The sequence below is a fragment of the Rhinolophus ferrumequinum genome, chromosome 15, assembly GCF_004115265.2.
Source record: "Rhinolophus ferrumequinum isolate MPI-CBG mRhiFer1 chromosome 15, mRhiFer1_v1.p, whole genome shotgun sequence".
Taxonomy (NCBI): domain Eukaryota; kingdom Metazoa; phylum Chordata; class Mammalia; order Chiroptera; family Rhinolophidae; genus Rhinolophus; species Rhinolophus ferrumequinum.
The window spans coordinates 47202627-47220690 of record NC_046298.1 but is presented as its reverse complement, the minus strand read 5'-3'; the positions used below and the strand labels follow the sequence as shown (position 1 = coordinate 47220690).

The window sequence follows — 18064 nt, the reverse complement described above, 5'->3', positions numbered from 1 at the left end:
TTGCATTTCCTCAACGAGAAATGATGTTGAACACATTTTCACTTACTTACTAGCCATTTGGTAATCTTCTCAAGTGCTTATTCAAGTCCTCCCCTCTACTCTTTAATTGATTATGTTTTACTACTGACTTGAAGTAACCTTTATAGTTTCTATGTGAGTCCTTTGTCAGGTGTATGTAAATATCTTCTCCAAGCCTGCTTCCCCCCACCTTTCTTCCGCCTCCTGCCCCCTCTGCCCTCCACTCCAGTTCAAGCTGTTGTTTCTCAGTCTAGTTGTATAGGACACAGCTCCCTGGCCCATGCTGGTATTATGAGCCTTGTGCTCCCTCACCTGAGGTCGTCCATTCACAGCAGCTCAGGCCGGCCGGCTCACGATGGCTGCCGGCCACTCACGCTGGCCGCCAGCTGCTCATGGCAGCACATGGTAGCCCATAGCAGCACAGTAGCAGCCCGTGGCAGCACTCAGCAGCCCACGCCAACCTCCGGCTGCTCACCACAGCCCTGCTACAGGGAGAGCTGTCGTTCACAACCTTAGCTGTAGAGGGCGCAGCTCACTGGCCCATGTGGGAATCGAACCTGTGACCCCGGTGTTAGGAGCACGGCGCTCCAACCACCTGAGCCACTGGGCCGGCCCCCCAGCCTGCTTCTTGCCTTTTCACTACCTTCATTGTATCACTGATGAACAGAATTTTGTACTTTTGATGAAGTTCAACTTATTAACCTTATTTTATGTTAGTCTCTTTTGTGTGCCGAGAAACACTATCAGTCCCAAGGTTGTGCCTATATTTTTTCTCAGAAGTTTCATAGCCTTTTCTAAACTCATTGCACTCACAGGGGGTCTTCTTGTAATAATTCACTAATAGCAACACTAATGATAATGATAAGAACAACAACAGCTAGTATTTATTGAGCTTACACAATATTCCAGATACACTTTCAAGGAATTTACATGTACCAAACTGATTTAATCTCCACAATAGATGTATTAGGTCGGTGTGTTTATCCATCTCCATTTCACAAATACTACACAGGAGTAAGAGCTAATTTGCCCAGTGTCTCACAGGGAGTAGAGGTGGGATGGTGATGCTAACTGGGAGAGTATGTACCATCATGAAAGGCTTTTGCACATGTTACATTAGCAGAGTTATTCCCTAGAATGAATCTGAAATGTGACAGATATCGAAAGGTATAAGAAAGCTTCTATGCATCCATTAAATTAACCCGTCCAGTAAAAAAAGTCTACACTGCGTATCTTGTAATCATTAAAAAAAAAAGTAATTTCTCCAGTCTCCATATTTGCCTCTAGCATGACTATTCTGATATTCTATAAGAAGACTGACCAGTGAAGGCTTTGTTATGTTAAATTGTATCACGAATTTTTCTCCTGTCATGGAAGAAATGAATGCTGTATAGGTGCCTCCAAACAGTCTTTGTATTCAAAAGGTTTTTCAACAGTGTGAATTCTCTGATGTTCTCTAAGATGGTTTGCATGGTTACATGCCTTTCCACACTCCTTACACTCATGGGGTTTCTCACTGGTATGAATTTTCTGATGCTGTGTAAGCTGATGGCCATGACTAAAGGCTTTCCCACATTCTTTACACCCATAAGGTTTCTCCCCTGTGTGAATTCTCTCATGTTTAACAAGGCTTGACCCATAAATAAAGGCCTTTCCACATTCTTTACATTTATAAGGTGTTTCACCAGTGTGAATTCTCTCATGTTGAGTAAGGTGATAGCCACAATTAAAGGCTTTCCCACATTCTGTGCATTTATATGGCTTCTCACCTGTATGAATTCTCTCGTGTTTAACAAGGCTTGAACCCCAACGAAAGGCCTTCCCACACTCCTTACATTCATGAGGTTTCTCACCAGTATGAATTTTCTGATGTTGAGTGAGGTAATTGACACGAGTAAAGGCCTTCCCACATTCTTGACATTCATAGGGCTTCTCACCGGTATGAATTCTTTTATGTTGAACGAGGCTCGAACCACAGATAAAGGCCTTCCCACAGTCTTTACATTCATAGGGCTTATCACCACTATGAATTCTCTTGTGTTGAATTAGCTTATACACACGGCTAAAGGTCTTCCCACAGTCTTTGCATTCATAGTCTTTCTCACCAGTGTGAAACCTCTGATGCTGAGTGAGCTCATCACCACGTCTAAAGGCCTTCCCACAGTCTTTACACTCATAGGGTTTCTCACCCGTGTGAATTCTCCTATGAATAACGAGGCTCGAACCCCATCGAAAGGCTTTCCCACAGTCCTTACATTCATAAGGTTTCTCACCAGTGTGAATTTTCTGATGTTGTGTAAGTTGGTTACCCCAACGAAAGGCCTTTTTACATTCTTTACACTCATAGGGTTTCTCACCAGTGTGAATTTTCTGATGCTGAGTAAGTTGGTAGCCACGACTAAAGGCCTTCCCACATTCCTTACATTCATAGGAATTCTCCCTATTATGAAGTCTCTGATGTGGTCTAACAGAGGTATTTTGTCCATCAGTGGGCGTTTTCCTACAGCTGATTATCATCTGATTGAAATATCCCTCTTGAGGGCCCTGTGCTCCTTCCAACTCACCTTCACACATCCAGTTAAGGCCGAGGGATTTATTTTTTCCATCTGAGTTCCATTTGGAAAAATTTATTTCATTAATGCCCTTTTGTGTAGTTAAATTCTTGGTCTCAAATGGTGACTCCAAATCTGGAAAAAAAAAATTTTGTTTCCTTTTACAGAAAACAAAATGAAAAAAACAAGCCTAACTACAAATCAAAAACTTCGCTAGTAGAATAAGTCAACTAGACCTATATTAAAACATAAAGTTCACATCTGAAACCACAATACTTAATGAGAAACACTGGAGAGTTTCCTGCTAAAGTCAAACAGGAAAAAGGTACTGAATATTAGTCCTTTTCTATCAGCTGACACAATTAAGCAAAAGAAATTAGTGGGGTAAGTCTCAAAAAAGAAGATGAAAAAGAGCACAATTTGTAGATGATGTGCTCTGGGAAACCCAGGAAAATTAAATTCAGAACTACTGTAAAAAATAAAAACATACAGTTGGATGACTGTGTGTAAAATTAATATTCTGAAATTGATATATGTTTACGCAAGTAATATAATAAAGTAATTCTGGATAGAAAGACCCACCAACACTCAAAACCAGTAAGAAAGGTAACATGTAGGATTAAATTTAATTAAAAATGTGAAATACTTATGAGGAAATGTTCAGAAAAATTTGAGCATCAAAAAGGATGTGAACAGCAAAACATCAAACATATTTAAATCCAGGGGCAGCCGATGGCTCAGTTGGTTAGAGCGCAAGCTCTGCACAGGGTTGCTGGTTTGATGCCCACATGGGCCAGTGAGCTGCGCCCTCCACAACTAGGTTGAAGACAATGAGCTGCCGCTGAGCTTTTGGAGGGGCAGCCGGATGGCTCAGTTGATTAGAGCGCGCGCTCAACAACAAGGTTGCCGGTTCAACTCCCACATGGGATGGTGGGCTGTGCCCCCTGCAACTAAAGATTGAAAACAGCGACTGGACATGGAGCTGAGCTGCACCCTCCACAATTAGATTGAAGGACAACGACTTGGAGCTGATGGGCCCTGGAGAAACACACTGTTCCCCAATATTCCCCAATTAAAAAAAATATTTAAATCCATGAGTTCATAATGATACTAAAAAAAAGTTAAATGATCAGTCTTGGAGCATTCTAGGAAACCAGCCTTTCATTATTAAAAACTAGTTATATTTTCTTTTTAATTTTTTTTTAAATTTTATTGGGGAATATTGGGGAACAGTGTGTTTCTCCAGGGCCCATCAGCTCCAAGTTGTTGTCCTTCAATCTAGTTGTGGAGGGCACAGCTCAGCTCCAAGTCCAGTCACCATTTTAAATCTTTAGCTGCAGGGGGCGCAGCCCACCATCCCATGCGGGAGTTGAACCGGCAACCTTGTTGTTGAGAGCTCGCGCTTTAACCAGCTGAGCCATCTGGCTGCCCCTCCCGCAGCTCAGCGGCAGCTCATTGTCTTCAATCTAGTTGTGGAGGGTGCAGCTCACTGGCCCACGTGGGAATCAAACCAGCAACCCTGTTGTTCAGAGCTCGCACTCTAACCAACTGAGCCATCCGGCCACCCTAGTTATTTTTTTCTTTAATGAACAACCTTCTTATCCAATATGAATAGTGCCACTACATACATAACCAACCAGCAGATGGAACACAGTTTCTTTTTAAAGAATTATTACAGTGAATAAATGAAGAAGCAATGGTAGAATACCACCATTTTGAACCCCCAGTGAAAGTGAATCTAGGCACTCAAACAGCACCATAACCAGATAGCGTGTCATGATGGAAGAATGTAACAGCACCTAGGATGCAGCATTGTCAAAATTAGATAAAAGAAAAAAAGCACTCGAAGCTAGGATAACAGCCTTCAGGAACTAGTGAGGGCCTAGGGTCATGTCACCTCAGCTTGGCTACTCAAGGCGTGGCCCACATACCATGAATGTCATAGAGATTGTAGTAGAGATTATCATCAGCAACACATGAAATCGGGGTGAAATATGAGAAAACAACAAGGTGAGAATGGGATGGGGTGAAGATAAAGTTCATGGTGGTGGTTTCCTCCCCAGAAGCCATGGGCCTTGGACCTTGCTAGTAGGTCCAAGCGCCTCAGGGGTGCACCTGCTCCCTGCCCAGCTGGGCTGCTGCCATAAGGATGGTTTGTCCCAGCCAGACTGGCTCTTTCTTTGTAGTGTCTTCTTGTCTTTTTCCTCACAGCCATCAAGGCTCTTTCCCTTCCTTCCATAACAGACAATCACATCCAAAATGAACTGTCCTGCTTTCAAAAATTGAAATGCCACATGATGTAGAACTTGGTCACATATTTTTTTGATTGAGCCTTAGTCAAATTCGTAACAGCATGAAAGTAAAAATCTTAGAGACTTCAGAAAAGAGAAAGGATTAAAGAAAAAACAGGTGGACCAGGCAGGTAAGGAAAAGCTCTTATTTTAAACTTCCGAGGGCCTTATCCCTGGAGGCGAGTACAACATGGTAGCTGACAGTACGGATTCTGGGCCAGAATTCTTAGGTTCAATTCTTGCTTCTGCCTTCTCTGTCTGACCAGTCACTTTGTGCCCCAGAATACTCACCTACAAATCAGACATACTATCATGTCTTTTTCATATGTGAGAATGAAATGTATTTATATACACACAGTGCTTACAACAATGCCTGGTATAGAGTAAGCACAATATTAGCCATTACTATGGTTGTTATTTTACTAACAGTGAGTTAAGAAATTTCCTGAGACATTTACAAGATATTATCATCCAATATTTTAAGTCAAAGTTCATGGATTATAACTTTCAACCTCACTTCAGATGCAACGCATAGGAAATGAAATATGCTCACTTTGGTTTTATATGAATTCTGTTCATTCAATCCAGCTCTACATCAGACAGAGGCTGGTTAACTAGAGAAAAATCAAGCCACTGTGTCAAGCCATTTTCCTTAAAGGTAGACCCAAAGTACCACAGGCCATCAACAGCAATTTGGGTATAAACATATCAGAGTGGGAAGCTCGGTTTCTTTGAAGATGGTCATGAAATGTATGTTCTAGAATTCTAATTCATTCTTTGGTCATTAAGAAAGAGAGGTAACTGCAGCAAGGGCCAGACAAAGGTGGGACGATCACTGATGGATGAGACGAGGAAGGTACGTAATGCCTATTCCCAAATCGACAAACTCAGGGCATTCCCTGGGGACGAGAAGACGCGACTCAACTAGTTTCTTGAATGACAGCCCTGAATTTCACAATGCAGGGGCTGACATTCCAGGGAGCAGAGTCTAAGTTTATGACGCAGGCAACTTACTCAGTGAGACCAAGTTACTGTAATTCTCCAACATCACATCCCAGTACAGGTCCCTCTGCGTGGAGTCCAGACACGCCCACTCCTCCTGAGAGAAGTTGATGGCCACATCTGAGAATGTCACCAGACTCTGAAAACACAAGCCCACATGTCCCTGATGAAATGAGAAGATAGTTTCAAGATGAAGGAAAGGAAAGGAAGGGCTACGCTTTGGGTGGGGGCGGATACAGTGCATAGACTGAAGCCTGTGATATGGGAGGGGGCAGTAAGGACATGTCAGTGACTGAGACAGAATCGCTACAGGTTACTTTAGAGCCCCACCCACTGCTGCACAGAGAACCTCCTACACCCTGTGGAATTCTGACTCATCCTGACCTGCCAGGACATGGATAATTCATAAGCAAAGAGCCTGCCACGGGCCTGCCTCATAACTTCTCAGCGGTGTGGACTCCAGGGCATCCTTTGCCCTTTGAGGGGAAAGAAAAAAATGCCTACACTTTTGTTTCCATGTAACGTAATATAAGATCTTTTAACTTCAAAAATAAGGTTTGCATGGTTGGATGTTTTTAACCCTCAAGTTCATCATTTTGCCAGCTTATCTTTTAAGCATTTTTCCTTTGTAATGACAAAAGCATTTCTTATTCCATCATACAGATGGATTAGACTTAATTATTACACTTATACACTTGGGTTGAACAAAATGTGTAAGATATCCCCCAGTTCTGAGAGCATACGATCATCTACTACTTCCGTCCTGGATAACCCTGCCTGCCTTTGTTCCTGATTTAGAGGGAAACGGTATCAAATGATGCAGAAGCATATAGAGGTCTGGCGGTCTGTTCAACAACAAAATTGCCCTCTTGGGTTCCCTGACAAGAACATGACCTCTAAATCTGTAGGCTCCAGACACAGCCCTCTGCCATCCCAATGCCTCATAAAGCTTGAGCTCTCACCGCACACTAATCCTGAGACCAATGAGCATAAACACTCCCTCTTATCATCCAGGAAAAATGATCAGTGGGGATCAGTTGACAACTCTCATTTTCTCCTGTGGTCCAATGGGACCAACATCCCTAAGTCAGCAAACCACAGACTCAACTCAAATATTTCTCTCAAGGGACTGTCTTCCTCCATGGTGACAACATTGTTACAACATTACTGTTACAACAGTTTTGATGTGGCCTCCTCTCTATATGCTTAGCTATAGGGGTTCTGTTCAGGTGGTCTTCAGATGATTCTCGAAATGGATTGTTGTGTAATTTAGTTGTAATTTTAATGTGATCACGGGAGGCGGCAGACATAGCATTTACCTATTCTGCCATCTTGGACCTCCCCACAACATTCCTCTACACAAAGACAAAAAACTGAGCACAAAGGAGATACAGAACAATCAGCTCCATGGTTACATGAACATTAGCCACAAAGGGTGGGCACAGGGCTCCATGGCATCACCATTCACTAGAACAGGAAGAACTGGGAGGTAGGTAATTGGATGAAACTCCTGGGCAGGGGGCTTCAGGATAATTCATAAAGAAGCCACAGGACCCAAATCCCATATTTCAAGAAGGAAAGAGAAATACTTACATGGGCCATAGTTTTAGAATCCAGAACTGACCAGTTGTCTTAGGATTTCCTTTACCGAAGACACAAAATCCAGAGAAACTAGAGCTGGACGAGGAGAAAGAAGCATCGAAGTAAGTGCACCTTGGTTCCCCAAAATGACTTACAACCTTTTTGCTCCTCTGTCTTTGCTTCTAAAGAACCCGTGACCCCTTCCCCCACACCCACACATACACACATCTGGAGAAGATTAAGAGGATTCTAGAAAACAACAAGCTCTCCCTGAAACTCCAGGAAACCCAGTGGCATAGAACCGAGCAGAGGAGCTTTTATGTACTTATTTCTCACCTTGACTTCAAGACCCAGGCATTTTAGCAGGATTCGTGGCCAGCTCCCTGTTGGTGGGTAGGTATTAAGAAACTGGTCTCGACCAAAGAGAGGTCTGGCCTTTGTCCTCAGCTTCTGAGAGGAATCTACATCATACGGAACAGGAAGGGCTCTGTTTTGGGTGCTGGCTGGCTATACCCAAGTCTTATGGTGGGAGCTGGCTCTGCTAGAAGGACCAACCAGGTGATTCTGGGTGGAGGGTTTTGGGTCATGGGTATCAGTTGACCTGAAGACTGAGGTTAACATCCAAGCAATGAATAAATCAATCATGTTTATAGAATCAATCAACCAACTGTGTCTATGCGATGAAGTCCTGATGAAAACTCTAAACATTGGAGCTCAGGTGAGCTTCCCTGGTTGGCAGTGCTCCGTGCGTGTTGTCAGACATTGATGCCAGCAGAGTAAGGAGTCCTGACTCTCTGGGGAGAGGACGCTGGAAGCTCGGGTTGGGAACAGCCCTGGACCTCCTCGCCTTATGCACCTGTTTCCTTGGCCGACATTAGTTTGTACCCTTTCCCTGGAATAAACCGTACTGGACTAAAACAGCTCTCAGAGTTCTGGATGTCCTTCTAGTCCTGAATTATTGATCCTGAGGCTGGTTTCGGGAAACTCCTGAACCTACAGTTTGTGTGAGAACTGGGGGTGGTCTTCGGTGGAGACTGTGCCTTCAGACCTCATAGTGCGGCTCACTCCGGGCAGGGGGGCTGTGATCTGGACCTGAGACCAGGTGTGTCTAGGACGCTTTCTCTCACTCTGAGCAATCCTGCTTCCTCCAGTCACACCGTCCAGGGTGAAGAGGATCTGCATCAGCCAAACCTGAGTCTCTTCTGGCCTCCAGAGAGGGTGATGTGGGTCAAGACATGGCAGGTGGATGGGGTGACGGACGGACTGCCCAGGCAGTGGTCAGCACTGAGTCCAGAAAAGCTGACTGCATGAACACATGCAGATGATCAATGCAAACACTGACATTACAGCTTATTCAGTGCTAAGACGGGAGAAATACTTAGACATGAAAGGTATTTCAGATATACTGCCAGTCGGAAAATCAGTACCAAGACAGGATACAGTAACACGTTTGTAAAATTCTACATATGAATACATACGCACATGTATAATGATGTGTGTGTATATATATGTATATAATATATAAATACACACACACACACACACACACACACACACACACACGGGGGGGGGGAGAGCGACAAACACACAGACACTGACAAACCATAAGACATCACAGAAAGAAAGGGATATAAAAATAGAAACAGAGAAATAGAAGGAAAATATCCTGGAAAGTTATATATCCCTAACAGAGAACAGTTAACATGGCAGGTCTGAGGCTGCTATCCTTAGGCCTTCTTGTAAGACTGCCCCTTGGCTGGACTTCCAGAATGTTCCCACCATTCCCTAACTGCTAAGACTGGTTCACTGTGCTAGAATTTGGGTCTGTGTTAAGGCAGGAATGCCTATGTGACTGACCCCCCAATAAAAACCCTGGCCTCCTGGGCAGGCGAGTGACCCTGGTAGACAATACTGTACGCTCATTGCCGGAGGAATGAAGCACGTCCTGTGTGACTGCACTGGGAGAGGACTCTCGGAAGTGAGTGCCTGTTTTCCTCCAGATGTCGTCCTGTGCGCCTTTCCTTCTGCTGACTTTCTGTATCCTTTCATTGTAATAAATCTTAGCCATGAGCAGGGCTGTAGGTTGAATGCTGTGAGTCCATCCAGAGAACCACTGAACCTGGTCGTGGCTTTGGTGAGTCTGACACAGACTTTGACCTTGAGTTTCTTCTCTTTGTGTAAGTATTCCTAACTGGGTATTACCACCACAGCCATGCATTGGCTTGATAAATACAAATGTGTGTGCATTTCTTTCTTTTAAATTTATTAAGACGCAGTTAGACTCTTAAAAACCAGAGAAACTTTTTTTTTTTTTTTAAACAGTTTCCTCTTGAAGAAAAAGTTCACACTATATTATCTTTGGATTATCTTAATGAATAACTTTTGTTTCCTTTCACTTTCTAATACCGAAACCAACTCTTCGATGTCCATAGATGCCTACAAATGCTGGAGTACTGACCGGAAAAATGACCAAAATTCCAAGTGATGCCTTAGATACTGACGGCTGTCTCAATGCTGCTTAGTTTATGTCTTGGTGGGGGGTGAACTGTACTTTTCAATTTGTCCTTTCAGCTGTGGTGTCCTGCAGATGACTGCTAAATCACTTGAGCCTATTAGTTTTCACTTTGCATCAAACGTTAGAAAAAATATGTAAGGCATAAAACTTAGAAAATAAATTCCCTTTACCTTCACATAGAGCCTGTGAATTCAGAAGTATTTGGTCATGACCTGATGTCAGTGGCTCTAGTGAAAATGACACCCTGTCCTTAGCACCTCTCAGAGCACGTCACTTGGCATTCCCACAGCCTGCCTTGTGCTTCTTCCATTCAGACCTTCCCTTCCTTGCTGGATTATAAGAGTGTACAGGCAACCGTGTGCTTTCAGTCATTCTGTCATTCCAAGTACCAATACCACAGAGTCAGGCATATTGCAGGCACTTAACAAAAGTGGGATTTTGACTCAAAAGTCCACTTTTTGGAATGTATCCCAAGGAGAAAGCTATAATAGTGTGTGTATACACGCACACACACACACACACAAATTTTTTTTATGAGACAGTTGTTCTTTTAAGTTGAGGTAATTGCAGATTCATGTGCAGTTGTAAGAAATCATTCAGAGGGAGCCTGTGTAACCTTTACCCTAAGGGTACTACACCACAAAACCATACGGTACAATATCATGACCAGGATGTTAGCATTCACACAATCCACTTATTTTATTCAGATTTTCCAGGGAATTATTTTAAAAAATGAAAAAAAGTAGAAATATAATATCTCATAGTAGGGGATAGATTAAATAAATTATAGTCTGCTATAATGGCATATGTTTACTAATAATGATATTGATTTATATGAATTGAGAAAGAAATTTAAGATGAATTACCAAGCAAAGAAGGTAGGTTTAAAAAAGTACGTATAATTTGGGAGGAGAGTCTGACTTTCAGGATGTGAATCTTAGCGCTGATGGTTACTAACCTCACAGTATTTGTGAGACGGGGGTAAAAATAGTACCTACCAGGTATGACTGTCTCAACGACTAAGATCATCTACATAAAGCACAATATGTAACGATTATTTAATGCAAGTTAGCTGTTATTATTGAAGGTCAATAACATGAAACACTCCTTAATCCGTTTTTTTTAAAAAGAAATCGAAGCCTGCTGTGTCATTTTCTTATATAAAAATGTTTTCAAAACTGCTGTCTATATAATCAATGCTAACGAAAAGCTTTCAGAGCCTCTTAAGAATGAAATTATTTTAAATTAACAATAGTGGCAAAAAAAAAAAGATCCTGAGACAGATAAGGAGGTTTATGTGAACATTTTAAACTGCTGTCATCTTACACTTTTCTCATATATCAGTCCTTGGAAATGTCACTTGTACAGTCCATATTTGTAATGTGCCAGTGACCACTGCCATGGTCTGTGAAAGATATACAAAAATCCTAGAAAGTCTAATTTTGAAAGTCTTTCTTGCTAATTTATTGAAATGGGATTAGTTTCAAATCATGTATCTTTAATCCTATAAGGGGAAAATATGTGAGAGATTTTTTTTCAAAGCAAGAAGGGGATCACTGGCATGCCTCTCCCCTGCCCACATGTACACACGTATCCCGTGATCCATGGCTGAAGTGGATTCCTTTTACAAACTAAGATTTGGCGAGTCTTTGGCTCATTTGCACGATCAGTTAGCAGGATTCCATGCTCTAGAAACAAAACCACACACATATGCTTAGAGGGGGAGGGGAGGATTGGAAACATACACACCAAAATATCAACAGTCATTCTCTTTGGATGGTACAGTTATGGGTAATTTCAAGTTTCTTCTGTATGATCTCCCTAGGAAACTGAATTTTTTTTGCAGCAAGCCTGCATTAATCCCATCATAAGAAATGTAACTTAAGACAGTCCCAAATTTTAAAAAATAATTAGCAAAGAAAAGGACCAGGGTTATGGGGGGGCAGTATGTTGCAGTCATTAAGGGAACTTTGAATGGACAGGCTTGTGGTAGACAGAGTAACTGTCTCCCAAAGATGCCCATGTCCTAATTCTGGAAACTGTGAATACGTTACATTACCTAGCAAAGGGGATGTAGGTTGCAGATGGACTTAAAGCCACTAATAAGCTGACCTTAGGTAGGGAGATTATCCAGAATTATCCAGGTGGGCCCAATGTATTTGCAAGAGTCCTTAAAAGTAGACGAGGAAGGGGTCAGAAGGAGAGAGAGATGTGATGACAGAAGCAGGGTCAGAGTGATGTGATAGGAGAGGACTTGACTTGTCTTTGCTAGCTCTGAAGAGGGAGGAAGATGCCACAAACCAAATCAAGCAGGCAGCTCTGGAACCGGGAAAGGCAGGGAGAGAGAATGCCTCCTAGAGCCTCAAAAGGAACACAGCCTTGCCAACACCTTGGTTTTAGCCTGGTGAGACCTATTTGGACTTTGCACCTCTACTAGGACTGTAAGATAATAAATTTGTGTTGTTTTAAGCCACTAAATCTGTGGCAATATGTTACAGCAGCAAAAGGAAACTGATACAAAGCCTAGAACTGAAAAAGAAAGGTGACTAAAACAAGTATCACCTCTCTGATCTTGGACGTCCTTTCACTGCGTCTCAGCAGTGCCATCAGACCCTGAACACAGGAATGCAGCTAAGCTGCTCTGCAGACTGATAAGGCAAAGTGTGCAAAGCAGACAGGAGGCTGTTTGGTACAGAGAAGGTGCTCAATAAACGTGGCCATGCTCCCTCCCACCTTTGCTGAATAATCAATTAAAATGTCACTTTGGATAGGATACTTAAAAAGTGTTTGATTAAATGAATTTCAAGCTAATTAAAAAACTTCACCCATATTATGAGTACTGCTTCATATTGTATCACATGCGTTTTTCCTTCTTACGACTATTCCTAAACATAATTTTTCATAGCTGCGTAATATTCTATAATGTGAATTTGGTGTGGTTTTCCATCATCCTAAATACTGACCGTAGTCAGGCTAACACAGTCTTTGATTCCAGACCAAGAATCTAATTGTTTGGGGCATGTCCACCTCTGTGAATGCCATGAAGCTATAGACGTTCTCCTAGGAAAACACCACATTTACAAACATATGCACTGAATACATATAATTTCCTTTGGGAAATTGTAAATGGAATTAAAAGAAGGACCCCAGTTTAAGGATTCCAGTCCTAGACCCTTTGAGGATCCAGTTCATTTTGTCAACTTGCAAGTACCACTCACAGTGACCGTCATACGTATGTTGCTCCTGACCTATAGAACGTCCAGACTTACCATATAGCAAAAACAGTATTTGCTGAACACTTACGTTCTGCGGGGCTGTTCTAAGAGATTTCACCTGTATTATTTCAACCCTATTTTCATAAAGCTCAAAATGCCAGGAAGAGACCGGATCGGAACCCCAATACTCTAGACTGAAGGTCAGGCTTGGCAAACTACAGCCTGCTGGCCAAATCCAGTCCACAGCCTGTTTTTGTGGGGCCAGAGAGCCAACAAGGGGTTTTATGTTTTTAAAGGGTTGTAAAAACAAACAAAAAGCACAGGAGGAGGAGAGGGCATCATTCCCCATTCCTTAAGTGTGAGCTGCACAGAGTGACTTCCTTCCAAAGAGGACAATATGGAAAGGGGGAAAAAGGAGTGACTTTACAGTGGAGAAAATTGATAAACACTACCTCAGCCAAGTGATCAAATGCCACCTCAACAATCACAAATCGTGTTGACAGTACATACCCTTGCCAATTTCGTGAGGAAAATGGTAATTTACCTCTGTGATCTTCTACCCTCAAATGCATAAACCCTGTCTAACCATGAGAAAAACATTAGGTCCCAATGGAGGGACATCCTGCAAAACACCTGACTGGTACCTCTTAAAAATGTCAAGGTCGGGGCCGGCCCAGTGGCTCAGGCGGTTAGAGCTCCATGCTCCTAACTCCGAAGGCTGCCGGTTCGATTCCCACATGGGCCAGTGGGCTCTCAACCACAAGGTTGCCAGTTTAATTCCTCAAATCCCGCAAGGGATGGTGGGCTCTGCACCCTGCAACTAAGATTGAACACCGGCACCTTGAGCTGAGCTGCCGCTGAGATCCCGGATGGCTCAGTTGGTTGGAGCTCGTCCTCTCAACCACAAGGTTGCCGGTTCAACTTCCGCAAGGGATGGTGGGCTGCACCCCCTGCAACTAGAAACGGCAACTGGACCTGGAGCTGAGCTGTACCCTCCACAACTAGGACTGAAAGGACAACAACTTGACTTGGAAAACAGGCCTGGAAGTACAGTGTTCCCCAATAAAGTCCTGTTCCCCTTCCCCAATAAAATCTTTAAAAAAAAAAATGTCAAGGTCATCAGAAACAAGGGAAGTCTGGAAACTGTCACAGCCAAGAGGAGCGTAAGGAGACATGACAATGAACTGTTGTGGCATCCTGGGATGGTGGTAGGGGGGATTCTGGAACTAAGAAAATAAGTAAAGCATGGACTTCAGTTAATGATAATGTATCAAAATCGGCTTATTTATTGTAACTAATGTCCCTTACTAATGTAAGTTGGTAATAATAGGGGAAACTGAGTGCAGGGTACCTGGAATTCTCTGTACCATCACTGGAATTTATCTGTAAATCTAAAACCATTCTAAAAAATAAAATCTGCCGAAAAAGAACAATATGCAACCATATATAGCTCACAAAGCATAAAATGTTTAATACATGACCCTCTACAGAAAGAGGTGAGCAGCCTCTCCTCCAGGTTCAGAATTTATACTCAGTATCAAACCGTATTGCTTCTCAGTTAATACAAGATGTATCTAAACAAACTGAAACTGACCGACTTCAAACAAGACATGGCTCATGCAACACACTTATAGTTATTGACTACTGAAAAAAAATTCCTGCCTATGGCAAAGACCTTTGCCCAAACCCCATTCCCCAAAGCCTCACGAAGCTGATAACTTTGTCATGTACTGACTAAAACAATCAAACCTTCATCTTTCTTCCTGTGCTTTGAAAGTCAGGTGTGTGGGAAAGACCAAAGATATCTAGTGTTTGATTCCACCTAAAAATCAATGTACTACTTACCAAATCACACTAAAATAAAGTGCAAACAATAACCTCCCAGTAGTATTGTTTTACGCCATCAAATTCTTAGAAAAGAGCACACAGAAGGATGTGAATAATCTGCCAAATGAATAGGTAAATACTCACTGGAGAAGGTGGGTACATTGGGGAGGGTGGGTACACCTGCACAGCCCTGGTCACACCTCTTGGGAAGGAATTACTGGGATAGGTCACTGTTAGGGAGGATATTTCAAGGAAAGCAAATATTCTTAAGTCCTATAAACACAAATCACTTACTGAACAACAAAAAAACAACTCATCTGAACCTTGATTTTAAGATGTGTAACAATTCTTCTCCCGCCTGAGGATGCTTTATCTAGAGGACGGCTGGCCTGGGGGAAAGAGAAGGATAGAATGAGAAACCAGGTTCTTTCTGGAGCACAGACTACATCAGAACATACCGTCCAAGGCCACACCTATCCCCATGTCATATCTAAAAACAATCAGAAATAAGGGGGAACTGGGATCTGAGTATTTCAGAGATTCTTGGGGACCAGGCTCTAGTAACTGGGGTTCTGAAATACGTAGCTGTCCCCTACTCCCACCTGCCAAGTCAGGGACCTCTACCCTCTAAAAAAAGGAACCTTATTCCTGAAGCCTTTCCATTCTGTCATTCAGGGAGCCTGTATGGAGAGCAGTGCTAGATCTATAACTGCCTTCTCATAACTATGTCTGCGCCCTTCTTGTTAGTCATTTTCACTATAGGGTTCAGGCTCTGACTTACCTTTAGTGTCCCTGCGTCTAGGCAGGTATCACATGGTTAGGTGAAGGCAGAGGGAGTTGCAGACATCCGAGCTACAGGTTACACTGTCACAACACACCCGTGTTCACTCAATCCGTGGCCACACACCGAATCACGCGAGCACAACACTGCACCAGTAGTCACAGCCTAACAATCGCACCGTTAGGTGATATACCTTAGTCCTGTCATCGTTACTGACGCCCACGTCAGAGACACGGTGCCCGGCCCTGACAAACCCACAGAAGAGCAAAGGCACACAGTTCACAGCCACGGGGACATATCTGGGCCCTGCCATTCCCTCAAAGGCCACACGCAGGTAACTCACAGCGCAGAGTCGCCGACTTACAGCCTGGCCGCGTCGCCCCTACAGACGCTCCCACGCACGCGTCACAGCCACGGGGACCGGGCCCGGCGGCGTACCCCCTCTCTCACTTCCAAGTGCGTCACAGCCACGGGGACAGGGCCTGTCCCTGTCACCCTCACCGACGCTCCCACGCACCTCACTTGCGGGTACGTGGCCCGGTCCCTGGCACGCACGCGCACGCATGCACACACACACACACACACACACTCACTCACTCTCGCGCGCGCGCGCTTCTCTCCACAGCTGCTCTCGTAGCCATAGGCCCAGGCTCTGCTTCGGGCCTCCTGGCCCGGGGCGTTTCCCTCCCCGCCACCCCCGCTGCATTCCGCGCTGGTTTCCTCCTGGGATGCTAACAACTGCTAACAACTTACCGCGTACGGCACAACGACCAACACGGCGTCGGGAGGGGGCGCAACGGTTGAGCTTAACTCGGGACGGCGACCTGCAGGGGCCGGAGCCTAAAAAACCCTTCGCGCAGGAAGCGCGTCTCCCAGCAGGCAACTGGATCGCTTCTAATGGGGCTGTTCCTCAGAGGCCTCTGGGAAATGTAGTCCAGAATCTGGGAATCCGCGGAGCTGGAAGCGGTTCCTCTCACTTCCTCAGGCAACTAACTCTACATGGCTCTAAAGAGTGGGCTATGCCCCCAGAGACTTCTGGGAAATGTAGTTCTGGTGGGAATTCTCCGGTCTGGAAGCGCGGCCTTCAGGCGTTCTGCCTTTCTCCTAAAGGAGCTGTGCCTAATAGCGCGATTGTTGGGGGGGGGGAATTTGCAAATGCTGGGAGCCCTGCCAGCACTTCATTATCTCTCCCAGCTTGAAATTCAGCCTGCCGCTAAGGACAATGGACCGGCAGGCCCCTGGAAAATGTTCAGAGTCAAGGAAGGAATCCCCAAAAGATGGGAGTCCAATAGTGCAGACTGCTCCTGGGACCTAGCCTAAGGGTGTCTAGATTGTAATCTGTGTGATGTTACTTTGTAATTATTAGTGATTCTTGAACACTAGGGGGCTGAACTATGCCGGTCCACTATGTGGGAATATTTTTCAATAAACAGCCCATCAACTGGATTCCATCAACCAATGGAAAACTATTTTCAATCTGCAGTTGGAATTGTCGACTGGCCAAATAATTCTCCAGGTCATCCACCAAAAGAAAACGGTTTATTGAAACAGAATCACCAAGGAGTGCGTGCACACTGACCTACCTGCTCATTATCACCCATGTGGGAAAAAAAAAGGTACAGCCCAACCTGGGTTTCCCTTTTATTTGCATCCTCTCACCACCCCCTCCGGAAGTTATCATAAATTCAAGAGGAAGTCAAGACTAGAGAGTTAACAAGGGGGCCCAGCTCCACCCCATAGTCTTCCTAGCTCTATGGCTAAACATCTTAAGGAGCAGTCAAGTGATTCAGTTGGTTAGAACCCGAGCTCTGGGCAACCGGGACCTGGGTTCAATTCCCACATGGGCCAGCAAGCTGCACCCTCCGAAACTAGAATGAAGTCAATGAGCTGCAGCTCAGCTCCCGTGTGGTCAGATGGCTCAGTTGGTTGGAGTGTGGGCTCTCAATTACAAGATTACCGGTTCGACTCCTCGACTCCCGCAAGGGATGGTAGGCTGCACCCCCTGCAACTAACAGCGACAACTGGACCTGGAGCTGAGCTGCGCCCTCCACAACTAAGATTGAAAGGACAACAACTTGACTTGGAAAAGTCCTGGAAGTACACACTTGTGGGGACAGAGCCAGGAGTGCAGTTTCCAGGCTCTCGCCCTCATGTGGAAAGGTGCTGTCTCAGGTACTAAATGGCCATCAACTGTGATTTGATGGCCATCAGCTGTGACCAGTTGGCCATCAGCTGTAACCAGTGAGCCATCGGCCACTAATATAACTGCCATGGCTACGCTA

General features: G+C 44.2%; 1 protein-coding gene across 15 annotated transcripts; it reads right to left on the bottom strand.

Moving 5' to 3' along the window:
- Nucleotides 1-267: 267 nt before the first annotated feature.
- Nucleotides 268-16746, bottom strand: ZNF331 (zinc finger protein 331). 15 transcript variants are annotated; one of them, XM_033127904.1, is made up of 6 exons: nucleotides 16536-16744; nucleotides 15783-15947; nucleotides 15296-15390; nucleotides 7457-7540; nucleotides 5876-6026; nucleotides 268-2705 (listed from the first exon to the last, which is right to left on the bottom strand). In XM_033127904.1, the coding sequence occupies exons 4-6, from the start codon at nucleotides 7463-7465 to the stop codon at nucleotides 1387-1389; spliced, it is 1479 nt and encodes a 492-aa protein (XP_032983795.1). In that variant the 5' UTR covers nucleotides 7466-7540; nucleotides 15296-15390; nucleotides 15783-15947; nucleotides 16536-16744; the 3' UTR covers nucleotides 268-1386. The 15 variants fall into 15 exon arrangements, with proteins under 15 accessions (XP_032983795.1, XP_032983805.1, XP_032983792.1 ...); XM_033127914.1 differs by lacking the exons at nucleotides 15296-15390; nucleotides 15783-15947 and having other exon boundaries at nucleotides 268-1473; nucleotides 1522-2705; nucleotides 16536-16746; XM_033127901.1 differs by lacking the exon at nucleotides 15783-15947.
- Nucleotides 16747-18064: the final 1318 nt, after the last annotated feature.

Coding starts and splice junctions, on each gene's coding strand:
- ZNF331 (XM_033127904.1), bottom strand. Junction 2,706..5,875: donor CAGTAACTTGGTCTCACTGA/GTAAGTTGCCTG, acceptor TTTTTTTTCCAG/ATTTGGAGTCACCATTTGAG.